This window comes from Acanthopagrus latus, chromosome 15 (genome assembly GCF_904848185.1).
Source record: "Acanthopagrus latus isolate v.2019 chromosome 15, fAcaLat1.1, whole genome shotgun sequence".
Classification (NCBI taxonomy): Eukaryota; Metazoa; Chordata; class Actinopteri; order Spariformes; family Sparidae; genus Acanthopagrus; species Acanthopagrus latus.
In genome coordinates this window covers 10,537,771-10,556,093 of record NC_051053.1, presented here as the reverse complement: position 1 = coordinate 10,556,093, position 18,323 = coordinate 10,537,771, and the positions used below count along the sequence as shown (strand labels likewise).

Sequence of the window (18,323 nt, the reverse complement as noted above, 5' to 3'; positions counted from 1 at the left end):
CGTCTCTTGCTATAACGTCCCAGAGAGACGGAAGGAAGTTGGCTAACAAGACTAAACCAATGCGGTGTTGGCTGTGCACAAGTGGATTGTGTTTGCTCACCACCACCGGAGTTATATGAATTCTTTGCCAGCAATACATTTTATAAAGTTACCCCCAAAACCACACAACAGCCGACTGAAACCATCTCGCTCTGAAAACAACCAGGTTCACTGGCATGTTTGTACAAAACGAAAGCATCAGTGTCTCTCTCCGTCTCTGCGGAGTGTGTGTGATTGACAGCAGACTAGAGAGGAAGAGCGAGGGCCGAGTGTCATCTAGTTAATCCATCGAGAACGGCGTCGGTCTCTCGACGGATCACAGAAAAAAAAAAGAAAGAGCATATGGGATGTACTTGGGCATCCGTTGTGGGAAACACTGCATTACATCAGTTAAACTTCAAAATATTACCTCATCTCTGGACATTTCTGCCTGAGTCATGTAGTCACATATTTTAGTCAGAAATGGTTGTTCACAATCAAGACAGCAACTCCCCCTGTGATTCCAGGCCACTCATGTCCTTTTCTGTTTGTTTTGAGTGAGAGATCCCTGGCAGCAGAAATCACACACCGTGCGTTTAATTGGTCCTGAAAAATAAAATCATTAACGTCTTGCAGGGAGGCATTAGGAGTGTCCCAGCTAAGATCTTCTGTGTTAATTTCAGATTAATCAAACTCAGAGCCCACGTTTAATTTTCTAGACAGGCATCCAAACAGACGCTTGGGGGGAAAAAAAACGTCTGAAACAAAAAAAGGTGCTTTCATTGAATTTCACTGATTATTTAATTATTACTTGGGGAAAATAAAGTGTTTCATACATCACTGGAAACAAGAGCAACGGAGAGGTTTTTATTTTTTTATTTTTTTTTTAAAAGCGCCACAGTCAGCAGACTCTTAATGTGCTATAAAGGGTAATAAAATTAGAAACACGAAGACACAAAGAAAAAACCCAAGACATCTCACTGGGTTAATGAAAGAGAGCCATGTCCGCACGCGCTCCCTCTCCTTCCAGGAGCTGATAATATAGTAGACGCGGCGTATTTTCAATTTAATAGCTCATGAACCTCATTCGCCTGCTCAAACTATCCACAAGAAAATGCTTTTTAAAGTTGAGTCAGCATGGTGCCACGGCTGATTATTGGTGATGTACTGTAAACTCTAGTCTTCTCACTTCCGCCTCCAGTTATATAACCCTTTCATTTCTTTATACTTACACATTTGACCCTCTGCCACGCTCCGACTCAGCCGTGGAGTTCTTTGGGTGCACCTCTGGAACGACAGCAGGGTGCTTTCACTGCCTGGCCCTCCAGACTGGGTGCCTATAGATCCCCGCCAGCATTATGCTTACAGTGACCTCCCGCTGACCCCACCTTGACCATGCGCTCCTTCTCCAGCGCTGTCTGTCATAGCGTGATGGAGCACCACACCTCTCCTTGGAACTAGCCCTCATCAAGCGACTGGGCCGCTAGGAATTTGATCCCAGCTCCTTTGACTGTAAAACCTACCCTCGCATTATGACTTTGCCTTTAAAAAGAATTGGAGATAAAAAAAAAAAAGATAAAGCGTGAAGTTAAAAAGATGCACATGGGCAGCGATGACTAGTGTGACCGTATTAAAACACCCTATCGGCATGGGTGAGGTGTATATGTTCATGTGTAGCCGTGATTGATTACATGAATGACTTTGTGCGACTGCCCGCGTTATCTGGCCGGCAGCAGCGTCCCGGGACGCCACATTACCACATAGATGGATGCAGTCATTGTGTAGATAAATGACACAGGTTTCCACTCCCCCAGAAGGGCACCGTGAAATGGGAATTATGTCAGCGACATTATTCCTCGGAGCTGGTGTCTGTAGCACACATAACCGGCTCCCACTCTGTGGTGTGTCTTGAGAAGGATTTTCTGAGGGAGAAGAGATTTTAAAAGTGCTGTGTCATTTTGTGTTCAGATCCAGCCATGACAACAAAGCTACCAGAGGCTGCAGTTCATATTCTGCGGCTGCTGTGGCTCTGAGGCACAGAGGATTGAAGAGTTGTTCAAATGATTCCACAAGATAAGATAGAAACTATTCAATCTCAAATAAAATGTGTCAGCTAAACTGTGCATGTTGCAAAGGAGTGAAAGCCAGTTAGAAGTAAGCAATAAGGTCTAAACAGTAAAGGTGCAGTTTGAATAGTTGGCTAAAAGAAGGGGTTATGGATACATTAGTTAGTAAATCGATAACTGTTAAAAGTAAGGCATTTGAACCCCTTAGATAAAACTGTTGCTATAGCCTTGCTAAAAGTAGGTTAAGATAGTTTAAATAGATGCTAAAGATGATTAATAAATAGTTAAAATAGTTAAGTTAGCTAAGAGTGCACAATGAAAAGTTCTAAATAGACAGTAGGACTAGTTACCTAATGGATAAACTGTTGAAATATTTTGTCATACTTAAAGTTAATGGATTTTGCTAAAAGTTGAGCTAGCTAAAAGTAGCCTGATGGACGATGATGGATACATTGAGGTTGAAAAAGGTTAGCTAAAACTAATGGATAAACAAATGTAGTTAGCTAGAAGCAATGTAGCTAACTAGTTCCAAACAGTGGAACTAGTTAGCCTTGATAAAATTAGCTTAGGTTAATGGAAAGAGAAATATATGCTAAAGGTAATGCATAAGTAGTTATAAACAGTTAAGTTAGCTAACAGCAACAGATAATTGAAAAAGCAAATGAGAATATCTGTTGAGATACTTAGCTGTGCTTAACACGGGTAAATGGATTAGGCTAATAGTTGAATTAGCTAAAAGCCTAATGAGTAAATAGTGGATGTGTCGATGAATAGTAAGTTAAAATAGCTGACAAGACAGGATGAAATGGTTGAAATATTTAGCTTAAAATAATCAAAAAGCTAAACAGTTAGAAAGTCCAGCTTCAGCCCCTCCAAGTGGGTAGGTAGTACAAATGCAAACTTGACAAAACGGCCCAATGTGCTGCCCACACAGTGGTTGTTTGTCTAATCAAATAGACAAATAACATGATAAGAACTCCTAAAATAACCCACTTTCTTTTGTTTTCCTTTGTTCCTTTGTTTGAGCAACACCGGCAGTAGAAACTGACCCCAAAGCAGCTCTGCTAACAGTTTATGAATCTGTATGAGGAGAAGGAGGAGGAGGAGGAGGACCCTAATACAGTTTCGCACATATCCGTACATACATAATGTGGACTGAGATGAGAACACGAATGTCATTATGTTGCTGGAATTTGACACAGCAAAGCGAGACGGCTGCAGATAGTGGAGATATTGATTGTAAGCAGGTCGTGTGAAGATTCCCCTCAGTATGAGTGTTTCTTTCTTTCTTTTTTTTTTTTTCTTTTCTGGGCGAGCCTTTGTGAGATTGCTACGGTCGTGCTGTTCGAGGATGATTATTCTTTGTTACAGATCGATATCATACCTTGTGGACGCATGGTGCGAGAGCAACGGCAAAGAGTCTGCATGCAGCACGCAGGCTGGGCGGCTGCTAGGAAAGCCTCACGCTCTCCTCAGTGTATCAAATTCATTTTCATCTCCCACGGTACACACTGTGTAATCCATCAGGTCCCCACTTACTGCGCATTTACCCCACTGAAAGAGGGATTCCAAATTGGGGGTGGGAGGGGTTTTTTTTTTGGTTTTTAATTGAAGGAAAATGCGCACGTGGTCTGATGAAATGCAGCGGAAGTTAAAGCGCAGTGCAGATGAGAACTGAGAGGAGATCAAAAACCAGCACATCGGGATTCAGCGCGAGTAAGATGGAGATGGAGGGAGGGAGGGAGAGCAAAGTCGAGGGGCAACCCCCCTTTCTAGACGAGGGATTCCTTTACTGCAGTGATCAGCAGTCCCCCCACTCCTCCTCCTCCTCCCTCCATCCTTCCAACGAGTCGGCTGCTCCTCTCTTCCCTCCCTCTGCTTTCCCTCGCACTCCCGGCTTTCTCTTTTTATCCCCCTCCCTCTGCCTTCCCCTGTTTCCCTTCATCTCTCTGTCTTTCTTTCCAGCCACCATCCCCACTACTCACACACACACACACACACACACACACACACACACACACACACACACACACACACACCCTACAACAGTCACGTTTTAGCGGGGAGGGCTCGTATGCTGCAGGGTACAGTATATGCAGCACATGGTGTAGAAATGCAAGCGCACTCGTGACTCACGCCGTTTTACTCCAGCCTTCATTTATCTCTATCGCTCCCCTGCTGCTCCTCCATTTATCCTGGCATTCTTTCTCCTCCTCCTCCCCACAGCCCGTCCCCTCCTCCAGCTCATCCGCCCGTCTTCCCCCGCCGTCCGCGATGCCCGTTTTCTTTCTTCGCCCTCTCCCTCCCTGACATTGATTCCAAGGTTGCCGTGCTATTGACTGCTGCTACGCTGTTAAATATTTCAGGCAGCGTTTCAGTGGCTGTGTGCGCCGAGGGAGAGGAGGGGAGGGGAGTGGACGCGCGAGGAGGGTGGGTGGGGGGAGGTTGGTGGTGGTCTTCGCTCAGCCGCTCTGCAACTACCGCTGACAAACAGGCTGGCGAACAGACGTTAGGACACACACATACACACACAAACATACACACATGCCACCTGCAGAGACACAGAGGTACATTCTCACGTACATGTCACTCCACAGATGGAGCCACACACACATGCACACACACACACCAGAGCTATATTTGCATATGTGTGTGATGCCGTTCTGTGGCGGAGTGTGTGGGCCGGGCGCTGGTGATGTTGTGGTTTTATCGCTGTGAAATCTTTCCTCCTGGCCTCAAGCAGGCGAACTTAATGAATGAGCCAAGCAGCAGGCTGGACGGCTCTCTGCAGACTGTGCAGTTATTCCAGAGCCGCCAAAAACGCCGTCCTCAGCATGTCATCTGATCAGCAGCCTAATCACTGTTTGGGCTCCGCTCCGTACCACGGGACAGTAATCAGTATTCTCATTCAGGACACACACACACACACACACACACACACACACACACACACACACTTCACCGTGGAGTTACCGCAGTGTTCAGTCATCTTTGGCCAGATGGTGTCAAAAAAAAAAAAAAAAGTTACAGTCCTGATGAGTAGACACACACACACACAACCTTGTGGTGGCTCTCTGTTTACAGTAGGGCTCACAGTGCAGGTCCTGCATCACTGCTGCAGTGGGAGCAGTTTCATAAACGTTGTCTTGAACGTGTTCCTCGCCGCTCCCGCTCATTTGCAGATGTCGAAGAATTGGAAGACAAAGTTGAGTTTTCAGGAAGTGCAGAGAAGTGATGAGTCAGCAGGGCCTCCAACTGTGCACCCTCGCTGAGCCTCTGGGTGGTGGGTAGTCAGTGTTGCAGTGCACGCACAGTGAGGACGTCGTCTCCTTTTTTCTAAATAACAAATAGTCCACCGCTGGCAGCAGACTGGTTAGCACTTCGTCGCTAATTAATGTCCATCTGTGAGCCTCAGTTATCGCCTGCGCTCGTCTATACTGGATGTTATTGATGAATAAATCAGTTTTATTTCAGGTCGTAACCAATTAAAAAATGTATCGGGCAAAAACAAAAAGGCAGTCTGACAAATGTGTGTTTGTACATTTTAGCCATGTTAGTAGCCTCAGTGTGGACTGGATTTGGTTGAGCCTGCTGACTGATAGTGAAAGAGGGGAGCTCTGCAATCAAAATGAGGTCTTTATTTTGTGGTGTTTAGTTTATCATTCATCTGACTCGGTGTTTACTTGATCTGTTCTTTTAACTCCCAATTTCACCTACTCTGATTCTGCTATCAAACGTATAACAAGACAGAAACACAACACATATTAGACACATTTGCATCCCTAATATAAACAGTTGTTCCCTCCAAGCTGTCACCGCTGCGCTTGCAGTGGTCTGACTTGTTTGGGCTGACGGTCTGGGAGCCGGATAAGAAGACCACAGAGTTTGTGACTGGCAATTGCACTTGCTGATTGACAGGCGGGACAGTTAATCACGCGACCGGCCGCTGTGTTTGTGGAGTTACTGCAGGGATTACAGGGAGTGTCACTGCCGGCCCCGGCCCTGTCACAAAAATTATTATCAGTTTTGCAGCATTTGATTTCAAGGTTCAGTCCGTAGGATTAAGGGGACATAGGAGCAGAAATGGATTATAGTAGTATTCGAAATTGTGTTTGGTTCTAGAGATGGCCTTTTGCATTTCTATCCATCACTGTAGGGGAGGGTGACACACGGGGTATTTCGTCGGTTGTCAGTAAATATTGGACATTTAACTGGGTTAGGCTCAGACTTTGGCAGTAAAGTTCAAACAGCTGAGAGTTACCGCAAAGCTGACTGAGGCAATTTTGAAAATCTTAAAGTTTGCTGCCTGCGTCACACAACAGTGGCTGTCTGCAAGACTTAGAGTAGAAAAAAATGATCTCTGCTTCCTTTGTTCGTGCTGATATCACAGAGTCAGCCCGGTTATCTGTACTGTTGTTAAGCAACAGCGTAGAATGAGAAACGCTGTCTTCTTCAAGCACCACTATAGGTAGACAGGTATCTACAGCGCTCGCTTTAAGGTCGGTGCTCTAGATCCAGAAAGCATCTGTTTGCTGTGGCAGCATGTACACTAAATGCACACAAACATATACACCTACTCTCCTCTGAGATACCTCTTCACTCCACGACTGACAGTGTGGAGTCACAAAGGAGGAGTTGTGAGTGATGCCGCGGTTCTGCTCAGTGAGGGTCAGAGATTGCGTGCACATCGTAAATCTGATATTGCAGCAGTGGTACGCAGAGCGGGTGAATCAGCGCTGAGGCCTGCCGGATGCTGAGCGTCACGCAGTCAGCCCCGTTTGACACAGCGTGCCTCCAGAAATTGAAGTGTTAATGAGCGTGTGTGGGATTCAGGACAATTCACTGTATACACATTATCTGTGGGCACGTTAATGAGCAGAAACTGCTCGACTCCGGGCACGGGTTGGTAAATATGAGGACTCAGGCGGCGGAGAAGCAGAGCCTTGTTTGCGGTGCGGTAGAGGCACATCTTCTTTGTGCGTGTGCACATAACTAAAACTTTAATCAGAAAATCTGTGTGTTTTTTGCCCCCTGGCGTTCCCTCTTTCTCATCCTCACCACCACCCCCCCCAGATCTCATTGTGTAAGTGTGAGGAGATCTGACAGCCCGTCTCATGCCTTTAAAAGGCTCGATCGCTGCTCTCCAGAAAACGTGACGAGCTCTGTAATTCGAAACAAATGCAGCGCATATGGACACTCCTACTTATGAACAGCACACACTTAGCAGGAAAAACCACAGAAGGGTTTCCCCAAGCTCTGCCGCTCTGTTCATCTCCCACCCCTCCTCCCTCTCTCGCTCCAGCCCGTGACACAAGTGGAGAATTCGTGCTCGACCACATTGTTGTTATTCAGGCTTGGCATCTGGCTGCCTCCTCTCTCTGTGTCTCCCACTGTGGTGTTTCCCTTTAAGTCGCGGTGGCTGTTCGTGGTAACTGGCGTGTTTCAGATGCAAGAGGCTGTGAGCGTGTGCTTCTATGTGTCATCCCGCTTGCAGGATATTTCCATGACCGGGAAGCTGCAGTCGGGTCCGTTAACGTGCCTCTCTTGGGTGTGGCTCTAGTCTGCGTACGGGAACGTTGCGAGAAACTGGAACAGGGGAAGCCATTTTGTAACATGATACTCAAGTTGGTCTGGCACATGAACAGAGAGAGAAATAGATGGAATGGATCAGCTGAGGGTCACACCATAATAACCATGCTGTTGCCCTTTCCTCTTCCTGTCTGCAGGTTTGGAGGGGCGCCCCCTCATGGCATGGCCAGAGACTGTTGTGTACCTCCGCTGCCTCAGATGGTAAGTCCTCACCTCCTCGCACTTCATTCACCTTATTTAAGACCATACGGGCTGTATCAGGGGGTTTCCCCCTTTCTAAGGAAAAAAAGCACAGATCCCGCCTCTGCTCCTCATCCGAGACAAATGAGCTCGGCCCCTGAAGAAATCGTGCATTGATCAGACAGCGGAGGCTCATTTGGAGTTAACAGCCAGTAGTCATTAATATGGAATCTGTCTCGGGGTAGCATCTGCTCGTCTGTGCGAGAGGCGGGAGAGCTGGAGAGCGTGAACGGGGGACGGAGGGGGGGAGGGAAGCAGCATTGCAGAACATGCTGATTTGATTTTAAAGTGGGCATTAAAAGCTGTGGGGTTGGAGCAGAGATAGGCACAGGATCCTGTCATGACAGGACTGTGGAGGACAAAGGGAACAGGTGTGGGGGGGGGGAACAGCTCACACGCTGGGGGCAAGGTTTCCCAATATTAACATAATGAAAACAGTGGTTGTGAAATAAAATAACTGCACCTCTGCGTCTTTGAACGCAGTCGAGTCGCTCTTGAAAGTGAGCCCAGGCGGGCCGGCGCAGCCTGCACCAGCCCTCACTTCTTGGTGCGAGCCCAAGCAGAGATCTGCTGATTCACTGCAGTGGTCCGGAGCAGGAGGCACAGGTTGCTGGGTGCAGCAACAAGGCAGCTCGGATCACCTCTGCCGTGGGCTCGCAGCCCTCTGCGTTGCTTCATGGCTCAGTCAACAGAGGCCACTCAGCATGATAATGGTGTAAGCTGTACGGGCTCATTATAAGCAGAGTTTGGTTATGGACCAATAGAGCCCGGTTACGGAGCCGTTATTAGTATGCAAGAAAAACAGAGTGTCACTGAGCAGAACAGGGCTTAGCTGTTTGGGACAGAAATGGCAGTTCTTTTGGTAGTGCTTTTAAAAATGCAGAGACACCCCAACTAAATCAACATGAGCTGGAAAATAGTCCTGGAGTGTGTGTGTGTTGGTCCAAAGTGCACCGATTCCTTCATTTTCTTCTCATTCTCTGCTGCTGTGAAAGTAAACCTTGCATGGAATGAAGAAATTTCGACGTGAACCGCAAGGTCTTTGTTGATTGTCAGTCCCAGCATACGTGCATCATTTAGAGGTCTTTTAGCCTTTCTGTGGGAATAAGAGATATCAATAGTTGGCATCAACGAAAAAAACAGCACGTCTCTGTGAGTGAAAGCTCTCCAATATTTTACTGTATCGATCCTCAGGAGCTGACAGTGGAGTCGGAGAGCGCTTATTCTTGGCAAAACAGCGTATTTTTGTGCATGGGTAAGCCTGGACGTGTTTTCCTCTCAAGTGAGATTTATTCATGCGTTGGGTACAGGTTAAAAAGTGGAGGAGCACAATCAGAATCTGAGTAGGGATTACAAACACTTCTTGAACAAGAAGCTGCTTCAGCTTGCCTTCTTGTAGATATATTACGTGTGGTTACAGCAGTGAGATCCTTTAAATGAGGGCTGCACAGCATAGTTTTAAAGTAATATATTGCTGTTATCTTGATGAATATTACAATTGGTTAGTGAGATTGATTGTTTTTGAATCATAATTTCCTCTGAAAAATCACGATGACTTGACATGTTGGGGTCTGTTCCAAACAAACATGTTTTCTTACATCTGGATAAAAAAGATGTGCATCTCTGCAGCACTACATTACAACTCCTTCATTATAATGCGGTTTGTCATACATTTTACCCTAATTATCAAATGAATTGCAGCTTCTGCAGTTTGGCCTCCTTGCCATTTCAGTCATATTAAGATTCATTGGACAGCCCTGATTTAAATTATCATAAGTTAAAGGTGTTGTTCCCAGTAAACCAAATCCTATTGATGCACCAAGGTTTCCATCAGCGCAGAAAACCATTTACTTCATAGCCAAGAACCTCAGGCAACGCAGAGCTGAACAGTATATTCTCTTATCATCGATGTCGCGATGCGCATATGTGCTACAGTCACATTGGAGGACGCGCTGATTTCCATGACTGATCTTCAAAAGGTCTGTCTGGTGCGATGTAGTTTGGTCAAAATAATCAAATTCTTGGCCACGAGACCTCCATCAACAGGTGGAGCTGCTGCTGTACTGCCCCCTGCTGGCTGTCAAACTGCACTCCTCTGTGTTGTCAATCAAAAGTAACACTTCATTGCTTTATTTTCTAATAGAGGTGAGCTTCAAGTCAGCATAACACATTCAGGATGTCAGATCTCTGGTGTTTTTTGTTTTTTTTTGAAGACAATGTCTGGTAAGTTTGTGTTACAGTCAAGTTAGAGGCATCAAAGTTCCTGACAGACGGCTGATATTTCAACATGAGTAAGTTCTTCGCTTTGCTGTAGAAAGTTCAGAAGCTGGTGATCCAGAGGACGCCCCAGGTAACTGCTGCTCAGCCAAACAGGCAGTTTACCGCTCCTTATTAGATTGATTCAAGAGGGAGCAGAGTGCTCGAAAGCTCATTTCCGCGGTTCAGTGAAGACCTTAGGGTGTCATTTTTACATATTTCAGCTTGTGTGATATTTGTCTGCCTGTCGTTCCCTTCTCGCAGAGGTGACAGTGGTGTATCAGAACGGGCTGCCGGTGATCTCAGTCAGTTTGCCGTCCAGGCGAGAGCGCTGTCAGTTCACCCTCAAGCCTCTCAGTGACTGCGTGGGAGTCTTCCTGCAACAGCTCCAGGCAGAGGACAGAGGCATCGACCGGGTAGCCATCTACTCCACGGGTGCGTTTCGAAAGCACAAGAGCACTGCACACGCACACACACACGCACACACACATGCACACACACACGCACACACACACACACACACACACACCACCACCACCACCACCGAGGTATCCATTTAGCCCGGCAGGTTATACATACGCAGGTCCTCGCATGCTTTCAAGTGTTCTCGTGTTTTGATGCCATTAAGTGTTCCCTTAGCTGTGGCTTTGCATCCGATTATAATACCACTGCATGCATTGTGAAATGATTTTTTTTCTGCCCTCTCTCTGCACAGAGGGTTCATTATGCGGGAACAACTGGCACTTGTAATCTTGCTCTGAGTGTGTAGGTGCATCTGCTTTTTTTTTTTTTTTTCTCTTTCTTTCTTTTTTTTTCCACCTCTCATGAAAATCAGACGGCATGCCTGGTCATGAAGGGATGTCGAGGGCATTTGAAGTGGCCACCGATCGCTCTGACCGCCCTCCCCTCCAATTTGTCTCCCTCTCCAGATGGAGCCAGGGTCGCCTCCTCCACAGGCATAGACATCCTGCTGCTGGATGACTTCAAGCTCGTCATTAACGACACCACACACCTCGTGCGGCCACCGAGGAGAGGTGAGGACGGGCAGAGAGGAGGCAGAGAGCCTGTGCTGTTTGCTCTCAGTGATATCCTCGCGGTTCCCTACCAATAAGAGGGAACAGGTGGGTTTTTATTGCCAACAGGTGACTGGTATTAAATCCTGTCTTTGTTTGTTTGCGTTTTTTTGTTTTTTTTTTTTTTTTGTCTGCGTGTTTGTGCTTCAGAGCTGCTGCCCCACGAGGAGGCGGAGAGGCTGAATGACGTCAAGTTCCTGGTGCAGCAGCTCTACACCACCCTGCGCATCGAGGAGCACCAACTCGGCAAAGAGCGCGAGCTGATCGGACGGCTGGAGGACCTCAACTCTCAGCTCCGCCCCCTGGAGAAGGTCTTGCTTCCTGAACACGCTTTGACTTTACACATTGATGCTGGTGTTCACTGCCAGACACACAAACCAAGCCCAAGGTTTTTACCTCGCCATCAAGGGTTGAACGGAAAAAGATAAGATAATTAGTTTCTGACACCGGGCCTTGTTTCATTCAGCCAATAAAAATTACTGAGTGAAGTTGTAAATGATGAACTATGCATCATATTCTGTTTGTAGCGTCACCGCCCTGTGAGAATCATGTATGTCTGAGGTAAACTTTTGATGTGCTCAGACAAACAGCCTGTGAGCACAGCAGCTGATCCAAGAGCACGATTCAGATTGTTTAATTGTCTTAAGAGGTAGGAGAATTTAGTCAACTCATACATGTCATCCTTCAGTTTATCAGAACAAAAACATCTGTACAGTGTAATCTGAAAATTGACTAGTGATTAAAGCTGTCAGACAAATGTTACCGAGGAAAAAGTACAATATTTGCCTTTAAGATCTTGTGGATTAGAGTTGTAAAGTTGTGTATAATGGCTGTACAAGTACCTCAAATGTGTACATATTAAAGTACTGAATGTAATGCGTGAATGTACTTAGTTACCGTGACCGTGTATGAGTCAGGGCTTTTAATTTTGTCACTTGGTGAAAGCATGGATTTGTTAACTCAGTAAAGAAATCATCTGGGATCACAACAAATGATCAGACAACCCAAGAGTTAATCTCATAATGATTACACCTAATCTGGAAACAAATTGGAGTTGTTACAGATGCTCTCTGCCAGAATACTTCTGCACTATTTCCTCGCCAGGTATTTGCTGACTGTCTGCTTTCTTCTGTGTAGGTGAGGGAGGAGCTGAGTAAGAAGGCGGAGCGACGCACCACCTTGGCGATGTGGGGCGGCATGGCGTACATGGCCACCCAGTTTGGCATCCTGGCCAGGCTCACCTGGTGGGAGTACTCCTGGGATATCATGGAGCCCGTCACCTACTTTATCACTTACGGCACAGCCATGGGCGTATACGCCTACTATTTGCTCACACGCCAGGTAAGGCACAACCAAACACATCAAATACACAAACATGAAATAATGTTGCTCAGAGTCTTGAAAGTTTGAGGTTACGAGTATTCTTGTAATTTACTCCTTGCTTGATATTCATTATCTGGTATTTCGGCTACATGAACACACGTATACCAAAAATTCTTACATATTTGATATGAAATGATCCTGTTGTACTTATTTGTTGTCTCCTGGTGTCGGACCCAGCGTTCAGTAATCTTGATCAAAAACATGACATTTTTAAATGCCAGGTAAAATAACAGCTGGTAAATTTAAACAAAGTGACAATATACATCTATTCCAGTGGGTATAAAGGAATACCGCAAACTTTAGATTTACAATTTAGATATGATGATAACGGCTTTCGCAGGTCTGGAAATTTGGTGATTTAGGTGACGTTTTTTTGGACCAAAAGATTAGGTGATTCAACGCTTTGGTGTTTCTTTGTGCTGAACAATGTGATTTTTAATTATTTATTCTTTTTTATTGTTGAAGCAAAATTTCAATTTTCCATTAATGAATACACAAGAGTAATAGAGACGGAGAATACAAACATGCTCGGTACTTCCCACCCAAGGCCTTGGTGGGGTAGAAAATTCTCCCTTGCTCACACCTGAAAAGATAAAATACAATCAAGTTAAGGTATAAAGTCCCCGTGTATGTAAATCAAGTATTCACTGCAACATTAAGGAGAGTTAAAAGGACAGGTTTTATTCTAACTTACCTGTCAGGGACGTTTAATGATGGGTAGTAAGGCCAGGAAAGAGCCCTGTATTTCACACTAAACAAGACCTTTTCAGGTGACTGCAGGAGGCCAGTGACGTTCTGACTTCCAGTTTTGTAGGACACACTCTTTGCCAGCTTTGGCTGCGAGTGTAACATCATTGATTCTTTTCAACCATTCTTGAGAAACTCTACAGAACATTACAGTAGACGCCTTTCCCCTTGATTTGCAGCTCCCTCTGCACTAAATTGTAATGCTTGTAGCTATTTAACAGGCTGAATTTGTGACACCGCTGCCCTACAGACTTGAGTCAAGTATTTATAAGTTACAACCAGGTTTTAACTCCAAGGACATGGAGTCCATCTGAAGTTTGATTTTCTCGCGAGTGCGATTTGGCCGAAGGACTTCGAAGGCAGAACGTGGAAGGGTATCTGATAAACTGGCTCCTCTTACAAAGTGCTCCATCTGTCTCTTTCCATAACCTGCAGGAGTACGTTTACCCCGACGCTAGAGACAGACAGTATCTGCTGTTCTTCCACAAGGGGGTGAAAAGGACACGCTTCGACATTGAGAAGTACAACAAGCTGAAGGATGATATCGCTGAGGTACAGTTGCTCGTGAAAGCTTGGGTGTTTTTGTGATGTAAAACGAGCACAGCAGACACGCTGGGGAGCCGCACGCCTTACAGTTCAATACTTGGATTTGTAACGGCTATATGTAGACCCGCTTTCATCCCATTTCCCCGACTGCTTGCCTCTCATATTTTTTTTTACTCTCTCTCCTAATCCCACCCCCCCCACCCCCCCACCCTCTCTCCAGGTGGAGTTGGATCTGAAGCGTCTCCGGGACCCGCTCCAGCTCCAGCTCCCAGTTCAGCAGCTCGCCGCCAGTAAGAATTGATGGGAAGAGTGACTCCCTCCTCTCTCAGCTCCTGCAAAACCCCCTCTTCCTCTCTTCCCTCCAGCCGTCCAACCGCCCTTCTCCCTCTCGCCCTCCCACCCCAAACTATTCCCTCCCCCATCCCTCCCACACCCAATAAGCCCCATCCCTTTCTTGGCAGTGGGAGTTAGTTTTTTCTCCTTTTGTTTTCTCCTTTTTTTCTTTTTGTTCTTTTCTTTTTACTTTCTTGACTGAAAACTCCAGTTGGAATTGCAAGTGAAAACCCGCTAAAAAAAAAAGAAAAGATGAAGACGGATGGTGAGAATACCGGGAACTGAAAAGACTCTCACAGCCAAAAAGGATGGCGAGGACGATGAAAAGGACAATGATGATGATGATGATGATGACGACGATGGGATGACACTGGGCGCTATGGATACGCCTCAAGTCTCCTGGGAGGTGGGTAAGCCTGCAAGGAACTCCTGGGGGCAAACAGGAATTATCACACCTTGGGACACTCCAGAACGGAGGACACGCAGAGGGGGCAGTCACTGTTGAGTGTGTGTGTTTGTGGGACTCTCAGGGCGCACTGGGACACCTGACCCTGGCCACTCCAGCAGTGTAGTCCTGCTTCCTCTAGCAGTCAAACTGTCAACACACACACACACACAGCTCCTCTTGGTTATGGGGCAGGCTCCAGGGAGAGTCTCCATCCCCACACGTTAAAGTTTACAAGGAAGTCCGAACTGCGGCCGCATCATCAGGAGGGACCTTCGAAAGGGGGCCTTCCCGCGGCTGAACTCTGCTGCCTCTCCCTCCCTGGGCCACGCCTTCACCAGGTGACGGACAGCTGTCCCCCTCACCGCGTGACCTTCGTCAGGAGCCTGTCCGGACTCGCAGGATGCAGGCACGACGACGACGATGACGACGGCGACGCCTCGCTTCCTCTTCCTGTTGATGTCCTGTAGCGGCCCGGTCTGTCTGCGCAAGTCTGAGAGTACTACCGACAACAACATCACTGTGTGTTCTTTTATTCCAAAAAAAAATATTTTGGCACTTTTTATTTTGAAAGCCATAGTATATTTGTTATGAAAAAGAATATAAATATATATATGTATACAATCAAATAAACAGATGACCAGAGGCTAGTTTTTTTTTTCAGTGGGGGGAGGAACTCTCGTATCAACATCGGTTTCATTAGCATTTACACCCGCTGAAGCTCTCTCGAAATGAAGGAATCCGACGCACACTTCACACACAAAGAGCATTATCACTGTGTGCACTCGCCACCTTGGACGTGAGGCTCCTGTGCACGGCCACCAAAGGGGAGGGGGGGGTGCGGGGGGTTGATGGGGGAAGCGGAAGCTGAATCTGGGTGGAAAAAAAAAGGCTTAATTTGATTGGAACTGATTGTTTTTGAGCAACAGAGAATATCGGCGGGGACAATGCCATGCTTGACCTCTATAATCACCTCATGAATACAGATTGCTGCGGAAATGCTTAAGATAATGAAGGGGCTCGAAATGTTTAGCGATCAAACCCACAGGCATGTAATGGCACAATCAGTCTGATAAATCTGAAAGTACCGTCGGAGGTGGATGATGACCGTTTTTTTCCGGAGTTTTTTCGGTGACCCCGGCCTTTTAGCTTCGCTGCATGCGACGTGCATTTCAACATCGGAAACTTTTTATGATTCACCCTCGGATAACGAAAAGGCTGCACCTCCAAAAACAAAAAGAAACGCCGTGATTCACAGGGGCTTTTTTCAGAGTTTTCTCCTCCCACTGTTGCTGTAATGCCCCCCCCCTGCTCCCGCGATGGCAAGGCAGGGTAGACTGCATGCTGTGGTATGCCCTCAGTAGAAAAAAAAAATTGTGAATGTGTAGGAGCATTATTGCAATTTTTGTACTTAAATTGGACACTTTTCTTTGCCACATCTAGCTGAAGTCTCATCCTCCCTCCTCCCCCTCCGAAGGTTGTAGAAGCCATATGTTTTCTCATAAGTTGTCCATTTTGTTTGGGATGGTCACAGAATTCAACCCTTCGTTCACTTTTAGTCTTCTGTTCAGGGTGAGGATTGGTGACCCCTTCTCTCCAAGGTCCCCCAATTCCACGCCTCCAAAACAAAACTCACTCTGAGCTGCTGGTCGATCACCTGAAAACGACCCCCCCCCACCATGTTGGTCACCTCCTGCTTGTGTGGACAGTCGTCCGAGTCCTGCTGAAGAGATCCTTGAGTTCTACTGCAGATTTTCTATTAAAATGCATGATTTTAGGTCAAATCAAAAGTTAGCCATGCAGATCTCAAGGCAGGATTTGGTCTAATCTGCTACAGTGTGTGCCAGTGTGTGTGTGCGCATGTGTGTGCGTGTGTGTGTTTTGTTCTCCAAGGGAAATGGTGCCTTTCGGATGATTGATGATGGTATTAGTTAATGTAGCAATTTGATGAACAGCAGCATTAAGATCATTGGTTTCTTACTGAGATGCCACCTTCATATCGAGGAGGGTCGACACTTCGAATGTTCGCCAGTGGAAATTCAAAGTGTCACTGCGTGTCCGTGAGCACACTTGCGTTTGTTGACGAGTGCGAGTGCGCCTGCGGGGGCAAAGTTCAGATCACCATATTCATCACTCCTTTGCCCCTAATCACCTCCTCGTCAATAGAGGTGAAGAAAAAAAAAAAAGATAAAAATCAATTCCGCCCACACTCCACTTCATAGCAGACATCGGCTTTAAACACATCATGACACACACACACACACACACACACCGCACACACAAAGTGACGACGGTGTTTCCTTGGAGATGTACCGTGGGAGGTGAGAGAGTTGAGGCCTCTGTCTGCAGTCCAGTCTTCCCTTCCGCTGTTTCCGCACTCCTCTCCATCATCACCTCCTCCTCTTTATCACGCCATCCACCGTTCAGCGCCTTTTTTTTTTTCTCTCTCTTCGTTCCTTTACCTTCGTTTTACTTTCTAAAAACAAAAATATATCAAATATAGGGAAACTTTATTATAAAGAGGGTGTTGCATGAATGTATGTTTACATGAGAAATTATGTGAAAATAACAAAAAAAAAGATGAATTTATCAGAAAAAAAAAGATAATTTAAAGAACGTTGTTTGTAGAGATTCCTAGCTATAAAGGGGCAGTGGACAGGGCTGCGTCTTTAGAATCTGCCCTGCCAAATCCGACTTAAAATCTCAGCCAACCCCATCCCATCTACACCTTATTTACTCCATCGACCCCTCCCTCAGCTATACTCCCCCAGTGAATGGAAAGACACCCTCCATCCTCGGTGCACCTACAAAAGGAGGAGACCTCTTGACCTCAGCTTCTAACATCCTGGATACGAGTCCAAAGGTAAAGTGTCAGGCTGCACTCTGTTAGCATATCGGGGAAACGCCCCATTCCCGTCCACCTTCAGCCTTTTTTCCTCCAAAGTCACGTTATTCTTCTATGTTTTGAATGTGTGTTCTGTTTCGAATACCTTGTTTTTGTGCATTTACAATAAACTACGTTTCAAAATGCCTAAAGAGTGACGCAGTATATAGGATTGAAATGAACTTGTTCTCCATTCTGACCTCTTGTTTTGTTCAGTTTCTCTTTTCTTTTTTTTTCTTCGGTTGACATATGATGCTGTAATGTTGGCAAAAAAGAAAATGTAAAATCCTGTATCATTTATGAAATATGTATAAAAGAGATATGTAATTCAATTATCAATAAAATCCTTATCCAGTTTTTGGAGCCGGTGGTCCAGTGGAGTTTTTTTTTGTTGTTGTTGGTGTTCCCTGTAAAAGATGATTAATGGACGTATTACAGAAATTTACAAGAGGCAGCCTTTCAAGGCCTTGACCGCCTCCTCCGGCTCTCCTTGGCCTCCAGCTCTTCCTGTACAGGACATCCTAAGAGATAGACCTGTGTGGATAAACTGTGTTGTACACGATAGGTACATGAAGCAACACATGGCTCTAATGGACGTGAAACTGTATTTACGTATAAAGGCAATGCAAAAAGGGCTTCAATTCTTTCTTTAAAGTTACATATGTGAGCTTTTTTTAACAGTGTCGCAGCAAACAACTATATGTCATTTAAAGACATAGTGGAGTAACAGGATCTTAAATAAA

At 45.9% G+C, this 18,323-nt stretch overlaps 1 protein-coding gene across 1 annotated transcript in view; it reads left to right on the top strand.

Annotated features, from left to right (window-relative positions):
- The window catches only part of mcu (mitochondrial calcium uniporter), a 62,674-nt gene extending 44,731 nt beyond the window's left edge, over positions 1 to 17,943 (top strand). The window contains exons 3-9 of the mRNA XM_037123936.1: positions 7,811 to 7,874; positions 10,434 to 10,604; positions 11,099 to 11,203; positions 11,393 to 11,553; positions 12,380 to 12,583; positions 13,808 to 13,924; positions 14,139 to 17,943. Of these exons, the coding sequence (XP_036979831.1) occupies positions 7,811 to 7,874; positions 10,434 to 10,604; positions 11,099 to 11,203; positions 11,393 to 11,553; positions 12,380 to 12,583; positions 13,808 to 13,924; positions 14,139 to 14,219 (903 nt within the window). The 3' untranslated portion in view covers positions 14,220 to 17,943. The remainder of the gene's footprint in view (positions 1 to 7,810; positions 7,875 to 10,433; positions 10,605 to 11,098; positions 11,204 to 11,392; positions 11,554 to 12,379; positions 12,584 to 13,807; positions 13,925 to 14,138) is intronic.
- Positions 17,944 to 18,323: the final 380 nt, after the last annotated feature.